Source organism: Tauraco erythrolophus, chromosome 2, assembly GCF_009769465.1.
Source record: "Tauraco erythrolophus isolate bTauEry1 chromosome 2, bTauEry1.pri, whole genome shotgun sequence".
Taxonomy (NCBI): domain Eukaryota; kingdom Metazoa; phylum Chordata; class Aves; order Musophagiformes; family Musophagidae; genus Tauraco; species Tauraco erythrolophus.
In genome coordinates this window covers 39,343,284-39,363,255 of record NC_141466.1, presented here as the reverse complement: position 1 = coordinate 39,363,255, position 19,972 = coordinate 39,343,284, and the positions used below count along the sequence as shown (strand labels likewise).

The following is a 19,972-nucleotide window of genomic DNA, read 5'->3' as shown; positions in this document are numbered from 1 at the left end:
TTTAACCCCTTGAGGCTCACAGCCCCACTCATTACTGGTACAGACCTGCTCACTCATGGACAACCACACAAAAAACCACATATATACATACACACACACACTCCCCAGATCATTTCACCTACTTGACAGCCAGTCCAACTTGAAGTTCTCTGTCAATCACACTCACATGCCTGCGCTCACTCCATTTGTTGGTACCACAAAGGCATAGACCATTGTCTTTTCTGAAACATGTCATATGCTTCTGGTTCCTTGCATTACACAATAATGCTGCTGCCAATAATAAAAATAATTAAGATAATTTCAGTATTGGCTTAATTATCGTCCATTTAAATTTCAGTGCTTGGACATGTCTAATAATATTTGAGAATAACATATGCTTCAGTATGAAGCATTCTCTCTCCAGAAAAGGAGATTGAAAAGTTCTTTCCCCACCCACAGAATAAAAAATTGCTTAGAGTTTGTCCTTTCAAACACTTGCAGAGTTATGTGTCGTGGTCTTGACATCTATACAATCTTTTTATGCTACATAATGACCAGATATGCATAACAAACAGACTGGAAAGGAAGACGAAATGTAACAAAGGTAATGGTGGAAAATAACTTGCTAGAAATAACTACTTGGAAGAGTTAACAGTGACATATTTTTATTAAACAACTTTGATTCTAGGGTTGTTACTGCAGTAGATGGACTGGAGTAGATCTTGCTTCAAATAGATTCTTACAGGCCTTAAAGGGGTCGCTGAAATAGAAATAGGATACTTCCGAAGATAACACACAGGAAAAAGAATTAAGGTTGCCTCTTTTTTGTGTGCTATAGGACTGTAGAGTGGACCTTTTGAGCATTTCTTGTGTAAATAATGGAAAAATGACTACATCTGTTCTGACAGCAGCACCTGGCCTATTTTGAATGCATTCATTGTCTTCAGTTGCAGTTGTGGACGCTTAGCTTTCCTAAGAGTTATGCTCAGAAGTTAGTAGTATGATATCAAAAATCAGAAGCTGCTTTCGAATTGACTGAACTTACTCCTTCTGTACCTTAAAGGATTCGCTTTGATAAAATAGACTGTCAAAGCGTTACATTTATTTGATTATAAAATGCTGTGCAAATGCTTCAGTTCAGTTGATTCATGCGTAGCAAGATGTCTCTGCGTTGGCACATCTACTGATGGTCGTCTTCACACTTTTTAAAAGGAAACATTTAAATTTTAGGGAAACAGACAAGAGTCTTCAGAGGGATGTTACTAACTGACATACCAAAACGCTTTTTTGTGTAGCTGCTAACTGAGAGGAGAGGCAAGAGTGAGTGCGGATTGGTTTAGCAGCTTGAAGACAGATTACAACACTGCAGGAATATATGGCCCAGCAGGAAGTCTTTCTCTCTCCGCCACTGTAAACAGTCATGCGTTTCTGTTGGCAAAGACTAAAAGAAGATGAATGATGTGAATGGTGGTGGCTCAGGGAAAATCCAGTCTTCAGAGTTGTTTTGTTTGTATGACTTCTGTGTGGCCGTGACTCTTACAATATATAATCATGAAAGGAAGATGTCGTATCTTGCTGAGAGTAAGTAGTAGGTCAGATAATATCAAGGTTCATGTGTCACTGAATGAGAACTTACTGTGTCAGGACCATTCTGTAACCATGCTGTTACAGCCAAAATGTGACATCAGTGTTTCACTTATGAACCCTGTTAAAAGAGTTTCAAAATGTTCCATTCATTTGGGACTCATGCATAATGTCATAAATTTATCCTCTACTTAAAATAATTTTTAGTTTTTCCTAATGTGAAAGTGATTTATTTCTTTTTGTCAAAATGCAAAACGAATTATTATTCTAGGGGGTGGAGAAGGAAGAGGAGTGAAAGTAATGAGACACTGTTAGAGCTAAATCCAAAATTCATTTGGACAGGGAGGGAATATTAAAGGGACTTGGTTTTGCACAAACTGGAAGGCTGGGCATGGGTCATCGACCTTCTGCCACGGTGCAATTGCATAGAGACAGGTTATTATGGCATTACGAAGCTCTGCTGCCCTGTGCAGCTTTTCCGTTCCTATATGTTGCCGTAGAAATCATACAGCAGTGTATTAAACTGGAGAATATCTACCATATAGGCTGGTCTCAGTATAAACTAGAGCATCAGCGGTGTCGTGCAGACCCAGAGTGTTCTCCCACCATGCAGGCCTGTGCCACGGTCCTGTACTCAGCACGGGGAGTGTGAAGGTGGCAAAAGGCTGAGGCTGCTTCACTGCTGTCATTCCCAGATGGCTGGTCCTTTGGTCCAAGGAGAGTTATCCATTGGTGATCTACAGAAAAATCTCAGCGAAGAGCTACAGCAAAAAGATCCTGGAAAAAAAAACCATAAAGCTCTCAATACTCCTGTTTGATGTCCATTAACAGAAAATCTCTGCCAAAATCCTGGAGAATGCACACCTAACAAAACTTCTCAGTTGCAGCAATATCAGAGAATTCAGAAAGAAATTAAGTGCATGCCTGACTATGTGTTTTTGCAGTTCATAGTTAGGATTAGAATTGCAGCCCATGTGTTTCTGCACGTTTCTTTAAAGCAGGCACAGAAAGTCTTTTTAATACAATTTCATCATTCTGCACAATGAATTAAAGGGAAAAAAGAAATAGTATCATAGTGAAAAATACACTAAGCTGAAAAAAAAGAAAAAATTATAAGCTCTACATGGAATTCTATTGAAATTAGTAATTTCAGTAGTTCTAAGTATATTTGTTTGATTCTTGCAATATTCTTGCAAATACATTTTAGCGGCTCGGATCACTAACTTTGGCATATATGTGCATGTCTAAGCACTTTTAGTAAAGATTTAAAGTTTTTATATGTTTCCATGGGGTCAATTAACACTACACAAGTCAATATATATGTATTTATTTTGTCTCCTCAGTTATGGTGGTAGTTTTATGGGAGTAGTCCAAAGTTGTGATTGATTCTCATCCTTTCATTATGATGTCTGTAGTTTCTGTGGTATGTTAACTTTCTGAATTGCTCTGGAAGATGTCTCTTTTCTTTAGTACTTTTCAAGTGTCTTATAATGCATGCTGGGAATATATTTTGAACTTTTCTCCCTAATTATGCCTATTTTATGCAGGGATATGTTTAGTCTTTAAAAGTTTAAGTTCCCTGATGAATTGTACTGTAGCTGAGGACCCTTCAGAGAATAGGCGAGAGAGATTTTACTGGTCTGTCTTATGGTTTTGTCAAAATGTGGAATTTAGTGGCAGAAGCTGGGGACTGTTTTCTGCAGGGACACAGCTGGCTCTGCAGCTCGCCCCCTCTGGTATCCCCAGCTTAAGCCTGTGCATGCCGTGTCAGAAGAGTGACAGGTGAGGGAAGGTAGTGCAGCCATCTCTTGTCAAATATATGATAACTATTCCTCCTGACACTCGATATGCTGCTTTTAGTTCCTGAGGAAAACGAGTGTCCGTCCGTACGTTCCTGCGAACCTATCCCTTACAGGAGTTATAAAATAGTCATCCAGATGGCACCAAGTGTTTATGCAGAAGCTGAGCCTTAAGCTGGTCACAGACAGAAGTCCCCAAGACTTGCTTACTAAACAGATAGTTGGAATGTTGGCTCCTAGGTGTGGTTAAATCGAGCCGAAGGAAGCTGGCGCACAAGTGCGGCGTGGAGGCGGCGGCGGGAGGAAACCGCGGATTCAGGCCCGGGCAAGCTGCGCCGTCCCTTTTGGCTCTCCCCTCCGTAAACAAACATCAGCAACACATTACGCAGCTCTCCCCTTGGAGCTTCAGCAGTTATTCGTGGAAAGCTAAAATTGCAGCTCACTTTGGGCAATGTTGCCTATGAATTTCATTGCAGTACTTCAGTCATAGTGTAATTATTTGGCATTTATAGGGCACTCCGAAGAAGAGGCATACAGCATCCTGCATTCTTGCTGTTGTAATGGGCAGCAGGATTTCAGATGATTCTTCCTGAAAAATCGTGTGCCGGATTTTGCTTATCTTGATTCCTGCAGACGATTCCTTTCTTGTCTCACACTGAAAAAATAAGTCATCTGAATAACTTGTATTACCTGAGGAGGGGACACACACCCCCATTAGTAAGCATCTCAACATTCCTCTTTTTCTTTTCATGTAATGATATGAACTAAAGGAGAGCAATTCTAGTTAAGAAAGTATGGACAAAAAAGTCTATTTTCATTCTAAGTCTCTTCTTTTCATATACATCCCTCTAAGAAAAATCTGAACTAATCTACCTGAGATTTTTAGTGGAGATGTATTAATTCACTGAAAATACTGAACTGTTCAGTTGTTTTGCATCAGGTATAGTGGTCTTTAACTCACAGTATAACTTGCAAATATTCTCTTCTTTAAAAAATGCTTTTTAAATATGGAAGCAGATACTATTAAGATTACTCTTTTAGTGAAAGAAGATGTTTTAGCAGTTTCAGTCTGTTTTTTATCTTCTTTATGTGGTAATATTGATACTGAAGGCACAAGTGAAGACTGATGTCTTAGCCTTACAGAAAATTTGTTTTTTAAAAAATTTGCAGTCTGCTAAATTGGCATGAACATGATTTATATGTCCTTCATTAGAAGAATGATTTGAGAATAGTCCCATATGCAGTAGACATCAGTGTGAAGAATAATTTCAAATTACTCCTTGGGATTTTAAGTGATACTTTTTTTGCTAAGAAAATAAACTCATGTCTATTAAAAGTACTAGGTTCATAAGGTGTGAACTTCTGTGAAATTACTCTTCCAATTTCCCTTTGAAATGATTGCTGCTGAAGCAAAGTAGATTTCAAGTTATGTTACCAGAGAGAGCTACAGAAATGACCAAACCCAAAGCATAATGAGATCAGTGAGGAACATATTTTCTGTTTGCTTCAGTAATAAATTATCATGAAAATGTAGCTGATCATATTTTCTGGCAGATTGAAATACTTCTGCTAAATGCTGTCTCCTTTCCCACAGAAGTAAGTGGGTTGGCAGCAATTTGGAAAGCAAAATCGTGGCATTTTCCACTTTGTGCTCCCAAGCAAAACAGTATGATTACTGCAGTAGCAATAACAGGCCAAACACGAGGTCCAAATCTTTCAACTTGCCATCTCAGCTTACTTCAGTAAGGATGTGAATGAGGCCTGATCATTGTTGTGGTTTTAACCCCAGCCAGCAACTAAGCCCCACACAGCCACTCACTCTCTCCCCCCAGTGGGATGGGGGAGAGAACTGTAAGAAGAGAAGTGAGATAACTCATAGGTCGAGATAAAGACAGTTTAATAGGTAAAGCAAAACAAGGAATTCATTCACTACTTCTCATCAGCAGGCAGGTGTTCAGCCACCTCCAAGAAAGGAGGGCTCCATCACACGTAACGGTGACATGGGAAGACAAACACCATCACTCCAAACGTCCCTCCCTTCTTCCTTCTTTCCCAGCTTTATACGCTGAGCATGATGTCATATGGTATGGAATATCCCTTTGGCCAATTTGGGTCAGTTGCTCCAGCTATGTTCCCTCCCAGCTTCTTGTGCACCTGAACACTAGCAAAGCGTGAAAAGTTGAAAAGTCCTTGATTTCTTAGCAACAACTAAAAACATCAGTATGTTATCAACATTCTTCTCCTGCCAAATCCCATACTAAATCCAAAACACGGCACTGTTCTAGCAACTAAGAGGAAAACTAACTCCATCCCAGCTGAAACCAGGACAGTCATGTTTGGAAATGCCCAAAGATGCAGGTATTTGAAATAAGTGGTAGTCTAATTTCCCTCACTAAAACAGCAATACAATAAGAATCTGTGATTTTCCTGTGCCATTTTTCCCATTTTAGTGAAATTTTATAACAGTAAGATGTATCTACAGGCTCTGTGGGTTTCCATGTGGGTCTGTAATGAAATAGGTTTTGTGACTTAATTGGATCTGCCTTATTATGGTTAGCATTTCTCTTATCTATCTTATGTTGAGAAGGAAAGGTTGCCGTGTGTTGCTCACCAGCCCAGGCTGTGGCTACCAAGGATGCCATTGCATCTCCTACAGCCAGGAGGAAATGGCTCGCCTTTTGTAAGCAGGGCCTAAACCTTAATTAGGTAATTACCAATTCAAGCCAGCTGAGTGATAGCCATAGCTGTGCTCAGAGTTTATTTCAGCAACACTACCTATGAGTGCATAAGGCAGCCGTCTGGCCTTCTGCTTCAAAAACTATCAACTAGGTTTTGCTAGAATTTTCAGAATACTAAAAATATACTTACTTGTCTAATGTTTGTTAAATACACTTTTGGCTGCTTCCAGAGGAAGTAATACAGATAATAACTTTAAGTAACTTCACTTTCTCACTTCAGCTGGCATTTTTTTGGTTTGGTTTTGGTTTGGTTTGGTTTTGTTTTATTTCACTAAGACGTCACATTAAATGTTTTACTTTTTATTCAGAGTGTGCTCTTAAGCAGTTACTTTAAGCTATTAATTTATCAACAAGGTCTCCTCTGTGTCTCTGCGATGCTTGTCGTGATGCATCAGGCGTTTTAACATGGTTTTGTACCCACATGATCATACGACAGGATTGTAGCCCATCTGTAATAAGTGGCTTCTGATAGCTACATGCCAACTAATACACTTAAATTGATAGTTTATGAAATTTAAAACAGCTTAACTGGCTGAACTGTTAGCTGATTTTTCTATCACTTCCAAACACGTTTTTCTTCTACCATCTCAAGTTTAATAATTCTTATTAGCTTTTCTTTTCTGATACTTGCAAAAGATATTAACTGTTAAGTATTAAAATGTTAATTCCTACAGGTATTTTCAATGAGATGCAAGTTCTTTTAAAAGCTTGCTTATTCTACAATAGCATTTTTTAAACCTGTAATTTTTCCTGTATTCCATTCACTAAGTCTAAGTGTTGATGTTATTTTGTTTAAATATGTGTGAGCTTTTGCGCTTCATAGCATGCTTGCTTTTTCTTTATCTAGCTTCACAACTAATGTCTTTCCTCTTGTCAATACTTCCCTTTGTGGTTTACTTTTTATAAAGGAATTCACAAAGTTTCCACTTGTGACTTTATGATTTTGTACAACGCACTTGTTCCTGCCTATGCATCATGTTTTATCGCTTTTTGTAGCCTTCCTCACTCATAGTAATAGATTTTCTAAGTTTCAGATGCATCTGAGCCCATCTCCAGCTTACTGCCTTTTTTCCCCCAAGCTACATGGTAACGTTTGAGACATTTCAACTTCATGTTCCTCAAGCTCCTTCAGGCACTTAACTTCATGTTCCTCAAGCTCCTTCAGGCACTTAACTCCAAGGCACTTGCCTGGTCTGTGACGAGTACAAGCCTTAGTGACTTCATATGTTGGTTTAGTTCTCTTTTCCATGAAGTAGGTAGAAGAGTACCACCTTCCAACCTCAAAGATGGCCTGGAAGAGTCAGGAAAATCTCATGCATATTAGGCCACCTCTAAGGATGCATTATATTTTCCTGCCAGTCTGATGCTGCAGGAATAGGCTATTCTTATATCCCACTTTGCCTTGTGCTATTCCTGCACCTCCTTTTGCTCATCGCCATACCCATCCTCTTGCCGGTGCAAGACTGTCAGGGTGGCACACAGTGAATCATTTTAATTGCTTTGGATGTTGTTTACCTCGGGAAATGGCACATATAAAATAGATTGTCTTCTGACATAAATGTTTTCAACCCAATCAACGGCATATCCTGTGAGGCCACATCTGTGTACTTAGTCTATATTCTATCCCTTTCTGTATATTCTGTCCCTTTCTGTCCGCAGTGGTGGGCTCCTTTGGTAGGGTTTGTCTACCCACTGTGCCTTCCGTGATTTGACCGAGTGGAGAATCTGACCTTTGATCTCCAAAGGGAGATCTCCAGAAGGTAAATTGGAATAAGATCTAAGTAAATACTTTGGTCTGCCTTCCTACAAATACATGCTTCTTTTCTGAGCTAAACTGTTATGTTCATTGCCAAATTTTAAAAGAGTTCAACAGAGGGTGTTTTATTCGTCCCTTTAGAGAGATTTCACTGTTGAGAAGTTTCCTTTTTCGTTCTTCCTGCAGGTTTCTTCTTCAGTTGTTTTTCCAGGATGTCCTTCAGTGAGTGCTGAACAGGGATAGCATTGCTAAGTCATTGCCGTTGCCAAGTTATTACAATTTTACAGCTGTGTTAGTTAACACGGCCCATATTGTCCTATCACTTTTTAAACCGAAGATCCCACTGAAGTTGGTGTGAACTTTTACCTCAGTTTCAATGTCAGGATGTGGCTCCTTGTACAGGGTAGTCCTCCCTGCCTGGTTACCAATTGTAAGCTGCTCTCCTCCCTTTCCTCGAAGATAAACCTCCTTATCTGGTTCCTTTTTCTTGACAATAATATTGTAGAGAGAAGAAAAAGAATAAAAGTAGGTCTTGGACAAAAATGTTGGCTATTAATTATCATTATTGTGCAGTTACATTCTTGTGTAATTCGTGTCCCCTTGGAGCCTTATTGTACAGATATGTGAGGCTAAGTATTTCCTCCTCCATAAAACAGACGTTACAGGTTTTCTTCTCATTGCCCTGCATAATGTTGTCACTAGAAATGACATATTAACAAAACAAAACTCCACCTCTTCCTGAATTCCCAGGATTTGTCTACAAAGGTAGAATATTGCTAACAGTCAGACACACAGGATTTTTTCCAAGTTTGAGGAAAAAGTAGAGAAAATTTACAGAGGTCACATTCGCGTGCTGCTTTATGGGTTTGTGCATGTATAAGCTACATGACTGCGCTCTGTGATTAACTTCCTGTGATGTATTTGTTGGACACAACATTGTCATGCATAATCTAGTTCCATAAACTTTTTGGGAAAGATGGAAATGGTGCGCATCAGTTTTGTAAAAGCTCCTAAACCTTACCTTGTTTATGTTGCAAACTGAAGTGAAAGGAGAAATACCCTACAGTGAAATAATGTCTGAAGTACTCTTCTAGCTTCAGTGTTTGAAAGTAGAGAAATGATAGGAATAGAAAAAATCTAGAATTGGTAACTTTTATTTAAATTGAAGTCAGACTTTGTTCTAATCAGCTTAAAACATCACTTGAAGATCTATGAGCTAGCAGCTTTGGTGTGCCCACTTACTTTCTCAACTTTGTCTTGGGAATTAGAGATCATAAATGAACTTTTAAAATTCATTTCTGGAAATCTCGGCAGTTTTTAAAAACGTGATTCTTAGGGAGGCCTCAGTTTACCCTTATTGGGACAATAAATATGTTTAATTGATTCTAAATAAGGAGTTCAGAATTTGACCAAAGATGTAGCTCAAACTGAAGCAATATCTGAGTCTGAGTAATTTAAGTGGTGAAGAATTTAATATTTTAAACTCTTCAATAAACGAAACACAAGTTCTTTAATTTTGTGATGTCCTGTAAGTATGCAATATTACATTTTATTTTTTTTAAATTATACATGCTTTTCTGATTACATTGAAACTCATTTCGTATTTCTTGTTGATGTAATCAAAACTGGATAGCTTCCTCAAAGCAATTTTTTTTTATAAATTGTGATCCAAGGTGATTCATAAAGTAAAGGGGGAGTGGGGGGGTGGAGCACTGTTCTAAGTACGGAGTTGTTATTTGAAGGCTTTATGATTATGTCGTACATTAATCAGATATAAAATTAAAGCCCCAAAGCGTCTGCAAGTCTGTCTGCGACTGCAAAGGCAGATCCTTGCACTAAGTTCAGAAGGAAGGCTCAGAAGTCGAGAGTATATTCAAAACACCCAACGCTCCTGTGCCTGGTCAGGGGAGAGGGTGAAAGAAGCTCTGGAGGGTTTTGAAAAGCTGAGCCAGGCACACAGAGGAAACTGCACAGGGCTGGTTCTTACAATACAGTGAGCGTAAGGCCTTCTGCTATATTTAGTCCCCTTTCCCTCCCCTCCCTTCCCTTGCCCTCCCCCTTCAGTGCCTATATTTGAATTTGAGTTGTAGAGTGAGTTGTCATTCATTTAATACAGCTTTTTTCTTGTGGCACCTTAATAAGATAAATCACTTCTCATATAAAACTGTAGTTAAATATAACTCTGCTTAAGTAGTGATGACTTACCTCTTCTTTTCCAAATGATTCACCCTTTATATGAAGGAATGTGATTAGTAACAATTGTTTGCATTTTTTCTCACGCCTGAATATAATATTATCTTGAAAGAGGTCATTATGAGTAACCTATTTTTATTACTAGAAATAAATGCTTTGTCTTGACATCTGACTTTTTGGCTTAGTCTTACGTGTATACAATAGTAGAGGATGAAAATAAACTGAATGTTATATTTGTTTAATGTTTGTATTTTCAGGGTTTGCCAGGGCTGGAGGGTCCCCAAGGTCCACCTGGCAAAGAAGGTCAAAGGGTGAGTAAACTTGGTGAACAACTGGTGAGTGTGCTAACTGACCTTGATGTGTGACTTCTTTCTAAGCACCAATAAAAAATGGAAAGGTAGCAGCTGAGTATGAAGCATGCTGACAACAAACTGAGCTTTGACATTTGAGGTTTCTCTTCGGTTGAAGGAGATTTAACAATTTCAACCATCTAAAGTGTTTTAATGACTGGCAGCACAGATGCAGATATTGTCATTTGTGCAACATGTTTCTGCAGTAATTTTAGGTGAAAGAATATTAAAGTTGCTCATAAGTTTTCATTTTATTGCAGGCCATACCTTACTACAGCTAGGATATATAAAAATATGAATTTAGGATCAGTATCTAAAATATTAACAGAAACCAGTACTAGTGGCCTAAGTTTTGTTGTAGATGCCATTATGCAAGTGTCAAAGCCTAACATACATATACAAAGAAGAGAGATACCCTAAGGGGGTGGGAGGAGGAAATGATTGTGCTCAGGATATGAAATAAACCTTTATTATTCAGAATTTTAATATAATGAAGTAATTGACTAACTGGTTTCTCTATGTTATGTTTTTGTTTTCCCTGGCTTATTGAATTTGGTAGTTCAGTAGAACAGATAACAAATATATATGATTGTGGTATCTCAAGAAACAATTCAGTTTTGAGAGTTTATAGTCTAGTCTGCTCCTAAAAGTTTGGGAAAATACTCAGACTCAAACATTTCTATATTTTTATGAATTAAATTGTGCCCAGTTTTTTGTTTTGAATTTGGATCTCTCAATAATTCTTGGTTTCTTTAGTCATCTTGATATTTAGTATCTCAGTTGAATTACCTGAAGTGGAAAAATTTAGTATTACTCATCATTGATCTTAAGTCAACTACAGTGAATTATTAAAGGCCAGTTTACTAACTCCAGTAATAGTAATAATAATAACAGAAGACCAGTTGTTGAACAAAATGAGTAATGGCATGTAGATCCCAAAGCTATGTTTTATATTGGTTTTTAAGTTATAAAAATAGTACTAAATTTCACTTAAGTTGAACATGAAAATTTGAAAGCTGGGGTTATTTAAGTTTCACAGTAAGGATTGAAAACTCGTTCAGAAAAAATGTAGTAAGGGAGAATCAAAAGTTATGCGGTGGATATGCTGTTAAAGCATATTTAATAGTATATTAACATGCTATTAAGGATTTTATAATTACTGTGACTCTTACTGTTATGCAGTTAGACGTCCAGGACACTGAAAAGCTATGGATATCTAGTTTTAGCATATTTTAGGGGTTTTTTTCTGTGAAGTATTAAATCTGCAGAAATACACAGTTTGTTAGTTCGTTAGGAACAGTTATAAATATAGCTGTGTTTTAGACACACATCACTCTTTGAACTTGTTAATTTTTTGAGGCAAAGATTCAGAGTTAACAGATGCATAAATTAATTTGGAGAAACTATTTTTTTTTTTCATTTCGCGGTGGGAATTAGGGGGTTGGTACATTCGTCATGGACATTTCCTATACACACATAAAATGGAACTGCTGTCTCACTCCGATATCTATAAAAACAGGAGCACTGACTGTTTTATAATCTTGGCCACGCACACAGTTGCCTTCAGCCAAACAATGGGAACAGCAGACTATAGAGCCTCAACATCTGTCTTTATCTTTGTACCAGTGAGATGCTCACAACAATACTCCTTCTGCTGGCCACCACTGCCCAAGCATTAACAACATGGTTTGCAATCTTAATTCAACTCCCATGTGCGTTTGCATTTCCAATACATTTAATTACACAATAACATACTGTTTGTAACAAGATCTCTGCTCTGGTTAATGCCAAACAGGACAGGGCATGTCTAATGGCTATTAAATATTCCTTTTTATTTAATTATAGATGTCATGTTCCTCTGTTCTACTTGCATCAGATCCTCAAAATCTTTCACATTATATGAAGCTATTGGTTTTGTTGTGGGCTGTCTTTTGAAGATTAAAGCACAGTATTGAGTGTGTAACTAACTGATAATTTTTCTTCAACAAATTGTTCAGACCTAAATGTGACATTGTGCTCATTTTAAACTTTCCATTTGCGTTGTACTTCTTTTATTCAAAGTTTTAATTCCCATTTACCTCAGGAGCATTTGTAAATTTTAAAATTAGGATTAGATTAATAAGGAGTTGCGAGGAGAATCATTAAGTGTGTAAGTTAGAGACCTCACAACACACATTAAAGCAATATATAAGGAACTGAGGAAAATTATTAGTGTTAATGGTGATATTGTCAAAAACTCAAAGAAGCATGTAAAAGGCTCGTGTTAGAGCTATTGGTGTAGGTAAGCGACAGTGCAAAATGAGACAGAAAGGGAAGAAAAAATGCCATGGATTTCTTCCCTCTTTGAACTGGCCCAAGCCATGCATTTTAATTTTCACAGTGTTTTAAGTGGGATTTCACTATATCATCCAAGATCAGAGTTTAATATTAGAACTACTAAGAAATACCAAAGGTGAGACCCTGTCCCATGGTGGGGACCTATCTCCTGCATTCACTATAGGGGGAACTAGGACAAATATACCCCTATATAAAGGAATAAGTCGGAGTAGTAGTATTTCTTTCATCTCACAGGAATAATCTGCATGAAAAATTACATAGTAAATATACATATAACAATTATTATGGAAATAGAATAAGTATAATTAAATATAATAAACATGAAGATTAACCGAATTGTAGATTTTGAGGTCAAAGTTATGCCAACTTTAAAATACTTGTTGACATATGTGTGATATTGGCTTACAAGCACAAATTTACAACATCACTGAATTAGATGATGACTGCAGGTTATTTATTTCAAGAGCAGAGGGGGATCAATACATTATTTGAATTAAAGCGTTAACAGCTTTTGTCCAGTAGATACTCTATAGGTAGAGTTATGTGGTATCATTTGAACTAACATGTGATTATTAAAATCCTAAATATGTCACTTTTTGTGGCTTGATGTTCTAATGTATTGCTACTGTATGATCATGCTGGGATATGATCTTGCTCACATGTTAAAGAGCAGTTTAGGTTCTCACACATTTACGTGATGATGATTACACAAATAAATCAGCCATGGAAATTGATGACAGAAGTGTGTGAAATGTCTTCTGTCCGAGTTGGTCTCCCTGGATGCTTCCCAGATATCCCAAAGGACAAAAGAGTCTGCAGAAAACAACGTACACTAATGTGATATGTTTACAGCAATGTACTGTAGGGAGATGATTCAGAGTGAGAGAGGTGAAGCCCAGAAAGCTCTTTGACTAAATCTATACAGCATTAAAGGATCCTCTATCAGGATGCATGCTCTGTTTTTTGGCTTTGCTTAAGAGAAAACTCCAAACTGACTAAAAATTGGAAGTAGTGCAGTCATGGAGAAGAACTAGTGTGATGATAAATAAAAACTGGATTCTTACGCATATTAATTCTTTCATACTGCTGTAGTAGCAAAATGCATAAGTATTTATTTTCTGAATAAACAAATTAATAGTCTAGCATCTAGTAAGTGTATTGGTTATCTTCATAAGAGTAAGTTCGTTAGTTCCTGTTCTTTCTCCACTTATTGTGACACCTTTTCCTCTCATCTCCTTTGTTATGTCTTCTCATTCTGCGTATAGCTGGCTTATGCAGACGAGGGCAACTTTCATGAGCAATGACGTAGGACAAATAACGATCTTCAGACTTAAATTGTTTTCTTTGCACAGCAATGAAAAAGGAGGAACATAGTTGTGAGCTAAAGGGAAGCAATTGGCTTTCTGTTTACTACTAGGCTTTCTGATACTACTAGTGTAGTAGATACTAGATACTACCAACTGCACTGTAGTAGTATCTACACTAAAGAAACTACTTAGCATTTACTGTAGCTCTACTAAAAAAAAAGATATTCAATGATCCATCATACATGGTGCATCCTTATTTAGGGTGTTACTTAGAAGAGAAAAGTAATGATTGAGGCAGAAAAAATAGTAGCTACATGATAATCTGGCCATATCCAGAGGCCACACAGTGAACTTATTTCTGATTCTTCAACCAACCTGAGACACATACCATACTCATTTAAAAGTCGTCTATGTTGTGACAATGTCTTGAGTGGACTCAGTTAAATTTTGTATGAGCTTGTACTGCCCTTATGTTTCTCTTGTTGCCTTGGTACCCACTTCCTTTCACGTACGTTAGCCAGCGTTGTGTTTTCCTGTGGGTGCAAGGAGTCCTCAAACCTTTGCTTTTCTTACAAGCCAGTATTTCTCCTTGCTCTACCACTATTGACTTTGTATAATTTTTTAATTTTGTTATCTTTAAAGTCTTTGTTTTCAGTTCTGGTCACTAGGAGAAGCAGGCCAGTAGAAACAGCTGCTCACTCACTTTCCTCATTCCTGAATGAGAAACATTTGACCATACTGTGAGCATTACATTCGTATGTAATTTTTCAATGTCCAAGCTCTTGTTGGCTTCAGGCATCCAGAGCAGCATGTTACTGCTGCGGCAACTTGATACTATTACAACAGTGCTCAGAATGACATTAGGAGCTTGAGAAGGCAGTTAGATGTTACTCAGAAAAGTCCCTGGTCCAATATTACTGACCAACAAAAAATAGAAAGACAGGGTGCTAACCTAGCATTGCATGGAATTTAAACCACAGTGGACAACTGCACCATCTTTCTGGCTTCCTGTGTTATGCAAGACTTTGTTATTTTTCTCAATATGCCTGAATTTAGTAAGGTATATCTTTCATAGTTTGCACCTGAGAGACATCAACAACAGTGACTTCAAGAGTCTCCTTGATTTCTGTGTTCCAGTGTTTCTTGTCAATCCCACATTTCAAAATGTGCATTTTATTTTACACTTGGGCATGTAGCTTAAGCTTCCAACAACTGTTATTTTATAAAGTCTGCTTTACATTAAAGAGATATTTAAAGTTTTTTCTCTATCATCAAATCACCATTCACTTTATTTTTGAGAAAATTCAACTAAGGTCCTTCAGCTCCCCATGTAGAGAATTTTCTAAAGTCTTCAAATAATTTTGTCATGTTGCTGTACTTTCTTAAAAAATTCTCCTGATTACAGACTGCATGGAGTTTTCCAGACTCCCTACTACGTTAAATGAAGTGAGGTGAAATTTATATTTAAAAAATATAATTCCAAAGGTTTTGGAAATGAATGGTTAATTTCCATTGGATATCTTTGTAGCAGAGATTTCCCTTGAACTTGATGAATTTTTTTATAAATACTATTTTTTTCTCAAAATTATTTAGTTTTTAATATTCTATTTTAGTGAATGCCAAAAATTCTCTCAATGCAAATTGCCAAAGCACCTTTGTTAGACAGCTATACTGTGAAATCTGGAAATGGTCATTTTTCATTCTCAGTTGGCCGGTGGAAGAGCCAGGCCCAACATGCTACTGACATACACAGTCAGTTTGTGCAGCAGTTTCCACTTCTTTGAGATCTTCTTGATATCTTCTTGAGCTTCTGGGCACTTTTTCTGGGATTTGGGCACTTCTGGGAAACCTCTGAGGAAAATAAGAGTGCCTGCTGCTGCTAGGTGTGGCTGAGGTAAGGGTAGCTGTAGCAGCTTCTGGTGAGCTCCATCAGCTGTCCTTGATCAATGGGTTCCTGCAGCCTTTGCTCAAGCTGACCTCTGATTAGAGAGGGTCAAACACCCTTTTAGTCCATGCCAGGAAGAGGACTGTATAACAGCCAGGCAATGTAGCGGTTTGTACAGCAATAACAGAAACAGTCGGTAGATGTGCAGCAGTTTGCACAGCAGTTCGTGCAGAACGGCACACAGAAGAGGCCAGCAAACTTCCTCTGTCCAGCATACACATCCTTAAAGATGATGGTCACAAGGCACAGGACCCAGGTGCTGCTGAAGCAACTGTTTGCTGTCGGACTCTTGCACTCGGGTAGCTTCAAATGGAGGACACAACTTTGTATGTCCATGGGACCTGGTAGGTTTTATCCACAAATGCAGAGGGAGCTGGCTGATGTCATTGCAAGGCCTGTCCTTGAATGGTCATGGTAACTGGGAGATGTTCCCGAAGACTGGAAGAGAGCAAATATCATTTCCATCTTCAAGAAGGAGAATCCAGTGAGCTACAGACCAATGAGCCTCACCTCAAGCCATGAGAATGTGATAGAGGATGTCCTCCTGGAAACCATTTCCAAGTACATGAAGGACAAGAAAGTGATTGGGATAGTCGACATGGATTTATGAAGGGGAAATCATGCTTGACCAACTGCATTGCCTTCTACAATGAGATGACTAGCTTGGTGGATGAGAGGTGAGCAGTGGATGTTTTTGACCTCAACTTTAGCAAAGCCTTTGACACTATCTCCCATAACTTCATCTTGTCGACTTCATAGACAAGCTGACAAAGTACAGGTTATATAAGTGGACAGTGAGGTGGATTGAAAACCAGCTGAACAACTGGATCCAGAGGGTTGTGACCAGTGGCATGAAGTCCAGTTGGAGACGAGTCATTAGTGGTGTATCCCAGGGCTCAATACTGGAGCCAGTCCTGTCCAGCATCTTCATTAACGACCTGGACCATGGGGCAGAATATAGCACAGAACTGAGGCAAGAGGAATCACATGAAGTTCAACAAGGGGAAATGCAAAATCCTGCATCTAGGGAAGAGTAATCCCAGGTATCAGTATACTCTGTAAGCAAACTGTCTGGGAAGAACGTTTGTGGGAGAAGAACCTCCTGGACAACAAGCAGACCAGGAGTCAGCAATGCACCCTTGTGGCAAAAAAAGGCCAACAATATCCTGGGCTGCATTTCAAAGAGCATTGCCAGCAGGTCGGGGAGATATCCTTCCCCTTTGCTCAGCACTGGTGAGACCACCTCAAGGAAGACTAGACTTACTGAGGTGGGTCTAGCACAGGGCCGCAAAACATATTAAAGGAACTGGAGCATTCTTCATAAGAGGAGAAGCTGAGAGAGCTGGGGCTTTTCAGCCTGGAGAAGAGAAGGTTCAGGGGGCATCTTATCGGTGTGTATAAATACATGATGTGAGGGAATGAAGATGATGGAGTCAGATTCCCCTCAGTAGTAGCCAGTGACAGGACAAGAGGCAATGAATACAAATTAAAAACCAGGAAATTCCATCTGAACACAAGGAAACACTTTTTTTTTGTGAGGGTGGTCAAATACTGATACAGGTTGCCCAGAGAGGTTGTGGAGTCTCCATCTGTGGACATACTCAAAAGTCAAGTAGACACAGTCCTGCACAATTAATTCTGCTTCAGGAGGGGCATTGTACTAGATGATCTCAAGAGATCCCTTCCAACCCAGACAATTCTATGATTTTTATTTAACTTGCTCTAGCTTATTCTCAACGTAGCTGCCAACAACTTCATTTTTATGGATTAACAGGATTTTTGGAAATGTTTCGTATGTATTTAAACAAACTGATTCTCCTCTGTGATGGTTTGGCTGGTTCCACTGATGAATTCAGTTCAAACAGTTACAAGTCTTTCTATGATACCACAGCTGTATTCTTGACTCTGTATTCCTTGGGAAGTTGCAGGTGTCTTGAAGTAAATATTTTTGAAAAAAACTTCCTTATTTCCAGCTGTTGTGTTTATAATGCCAAATACTTCACTTAAGAGGAGGTTATTTCAACATTATCTTAGTAATAAATTAAGCACCTGATAAAGCTATGAGTCCTTTGGGTTGTTCTATCTAGTGTATCAGCATTGGTTTCACTGAAATTACATAGAATCGTAGAATGGCATAGGCTGGAAGGGACCTCAGAGATCATCTAATCCAACCTCCCTGTCATGGGCAGGGACACCTCTCAACTAGATCAGGCTACTCAAGGCTCCGTCCAACCTGGCCTTGAACACCTCCAGGGAGGGGGCATCCACAACTTCTCTGGGCAATTTATTCCAAAGTCTTACCACCTTCGTACTGAAGAATTTCTTCCTAAAATCTAATCTAAATCTGTTCTCCTTCAACTTAAACCCATTTCCCCTTGTCCTATCAGTGGACACTCTTGTAAAAAGTCCCTCCCCAGCCTTCCTGTAAGTTCCCTTCAGGTATTGGAAGGCAGCTATTAGGTCCCCCCGAAGTCTTCTCTTTTCAAGGCTGAACAATCCCAGCTCCCACAACCTGTCCTCGTAGCAGAGGTGCTCCAGCCCCGGATCATCTTTGTGGCCCTCCTCTGAACACGCTCCATCAAATCTATGTCTTTCTTATGGTGGGGACACAAGAACTGGACGCAGTATTCGAGGTGGGGTCTCACCCCACGTGTTTGGAGAGACCTTGTGAAACGGCAATAGTTGCCTTACGTTAATAACCAATTTACTCTCTGAGATTACAATTTCTAATCAAGCACATATAAATCATTATGGCATGGTGGAAAATCTTCCTACGTAAATAAATGGGTGGAGAGCTGTTAGGTTTTCTTGACATAATTGTTTAGAGTGACATCAAAATTAATTTAAATTCGGATTGCATTTATCTGGTTTATAGAACTTAAATATTTCTTTGACATAATTTGCTTTCTAGTTCAGTGAGTAAATGTTGTACTCAACCAATTGTAAAACAAGCTTTACAGAGCAATGATAATTAGTGCGTAGTAGGTCAGGCTCCTGGCACAGTGCAAACAATATTTTTCCCAGCTACAGCTCTGGAGTTTTGGAATCTCTTTTAATCTTCTCAGTCCTTCCTGACTTTGATGTGAGTTGTTTTTAAGTACGCAGATCTCCAGTCTGATTTTATCTTTGAGTTGGAGTGCCTTACGTTCTTTCACTCGCGTGTTTAATAGTCTAAAAATGGTTAATGTGAAAGAGGGAGATAATTTCAGTTTTTCTACCAGAATGTCTCTACCTTAAAAGCAAAGTAAATAAACAGTAAGGTAGGATACAGATTTAAAAAAAAATTTTTTTCCCCACTTTGGCATTTAAAAATGGGATTGAAAAGGTTGTAATTTTGAGTGTTGAAGATAGATTTCTCAATTAGAAAATACATCTATCATTTTTTAATTTCTTTATTATTTTCCATTGAAGAAATTAAAATCTAACTTGTAATGGAATAGCAGAAATTATTTCACTTTTAAGATCTTATTTAGAATTTTCAGGTGCCCTTTCAAATACTCTATTATCAAGATTTCTTTTAATGTCTCTTAGCAAAAACTATAGCAATATGAAAGAATAGGAAATTTCTCATAACTAAAAATTAAGATGTTCATTATAAAATATCTAAAAGAAGTTGAAAAATTTTTCTACAAGTGATTTTGAATTAAAGTGCACTTTTGTGGATACACTTGAAAAATTGTGATGGATTTTGTGTAGGGATTTGTTCGCAAAATAGGTTGTGGCATTTCACTTCTTGGCACTGCTATGCCTGTTTAAGGACTGGTTTTGATGTTTGTTAAATGCATTTGAATAATATTACATAGTCTGGCTAGGTGATCTCTTTTAGAGTTTTATTAATATACAAATGAAGAAACTAAAGTTTATTTGAAATCATTCCTAAAATTAGAAAGCCAAGGTTCAGTGCAGGAATGCTGCTACATTAGCGAGGAGCTTCCCTAGTGACTTCTCTTCCAAAACAGGGGATTAGGGTCTGCGTGCTCGATT

General features: G+C 38.2%; 1 protein-coding gene across 1 annotated transcript in view; it reads left to right on the top strand.

Moving 5' to 3' along the window:
* COL19A1 (collagen type XIX alpha 1 chain) overlaps positions 1-19,972 on the top strand; it is a 191,957-nt gene that overhangs the window by 97,397 nt on the left and 74,588 nt on the right. The window contains exon 13 of the mRNA XM_086625286.1: positions 10,307-10,360. Within this exon, the coding sequence (XP_086481412.1) occupies positions 10,307-10,360 (54 nt within the window). The remainder of the gene's footprint in view (positions 1-10,306; positions 10,361-19,972) is intronic.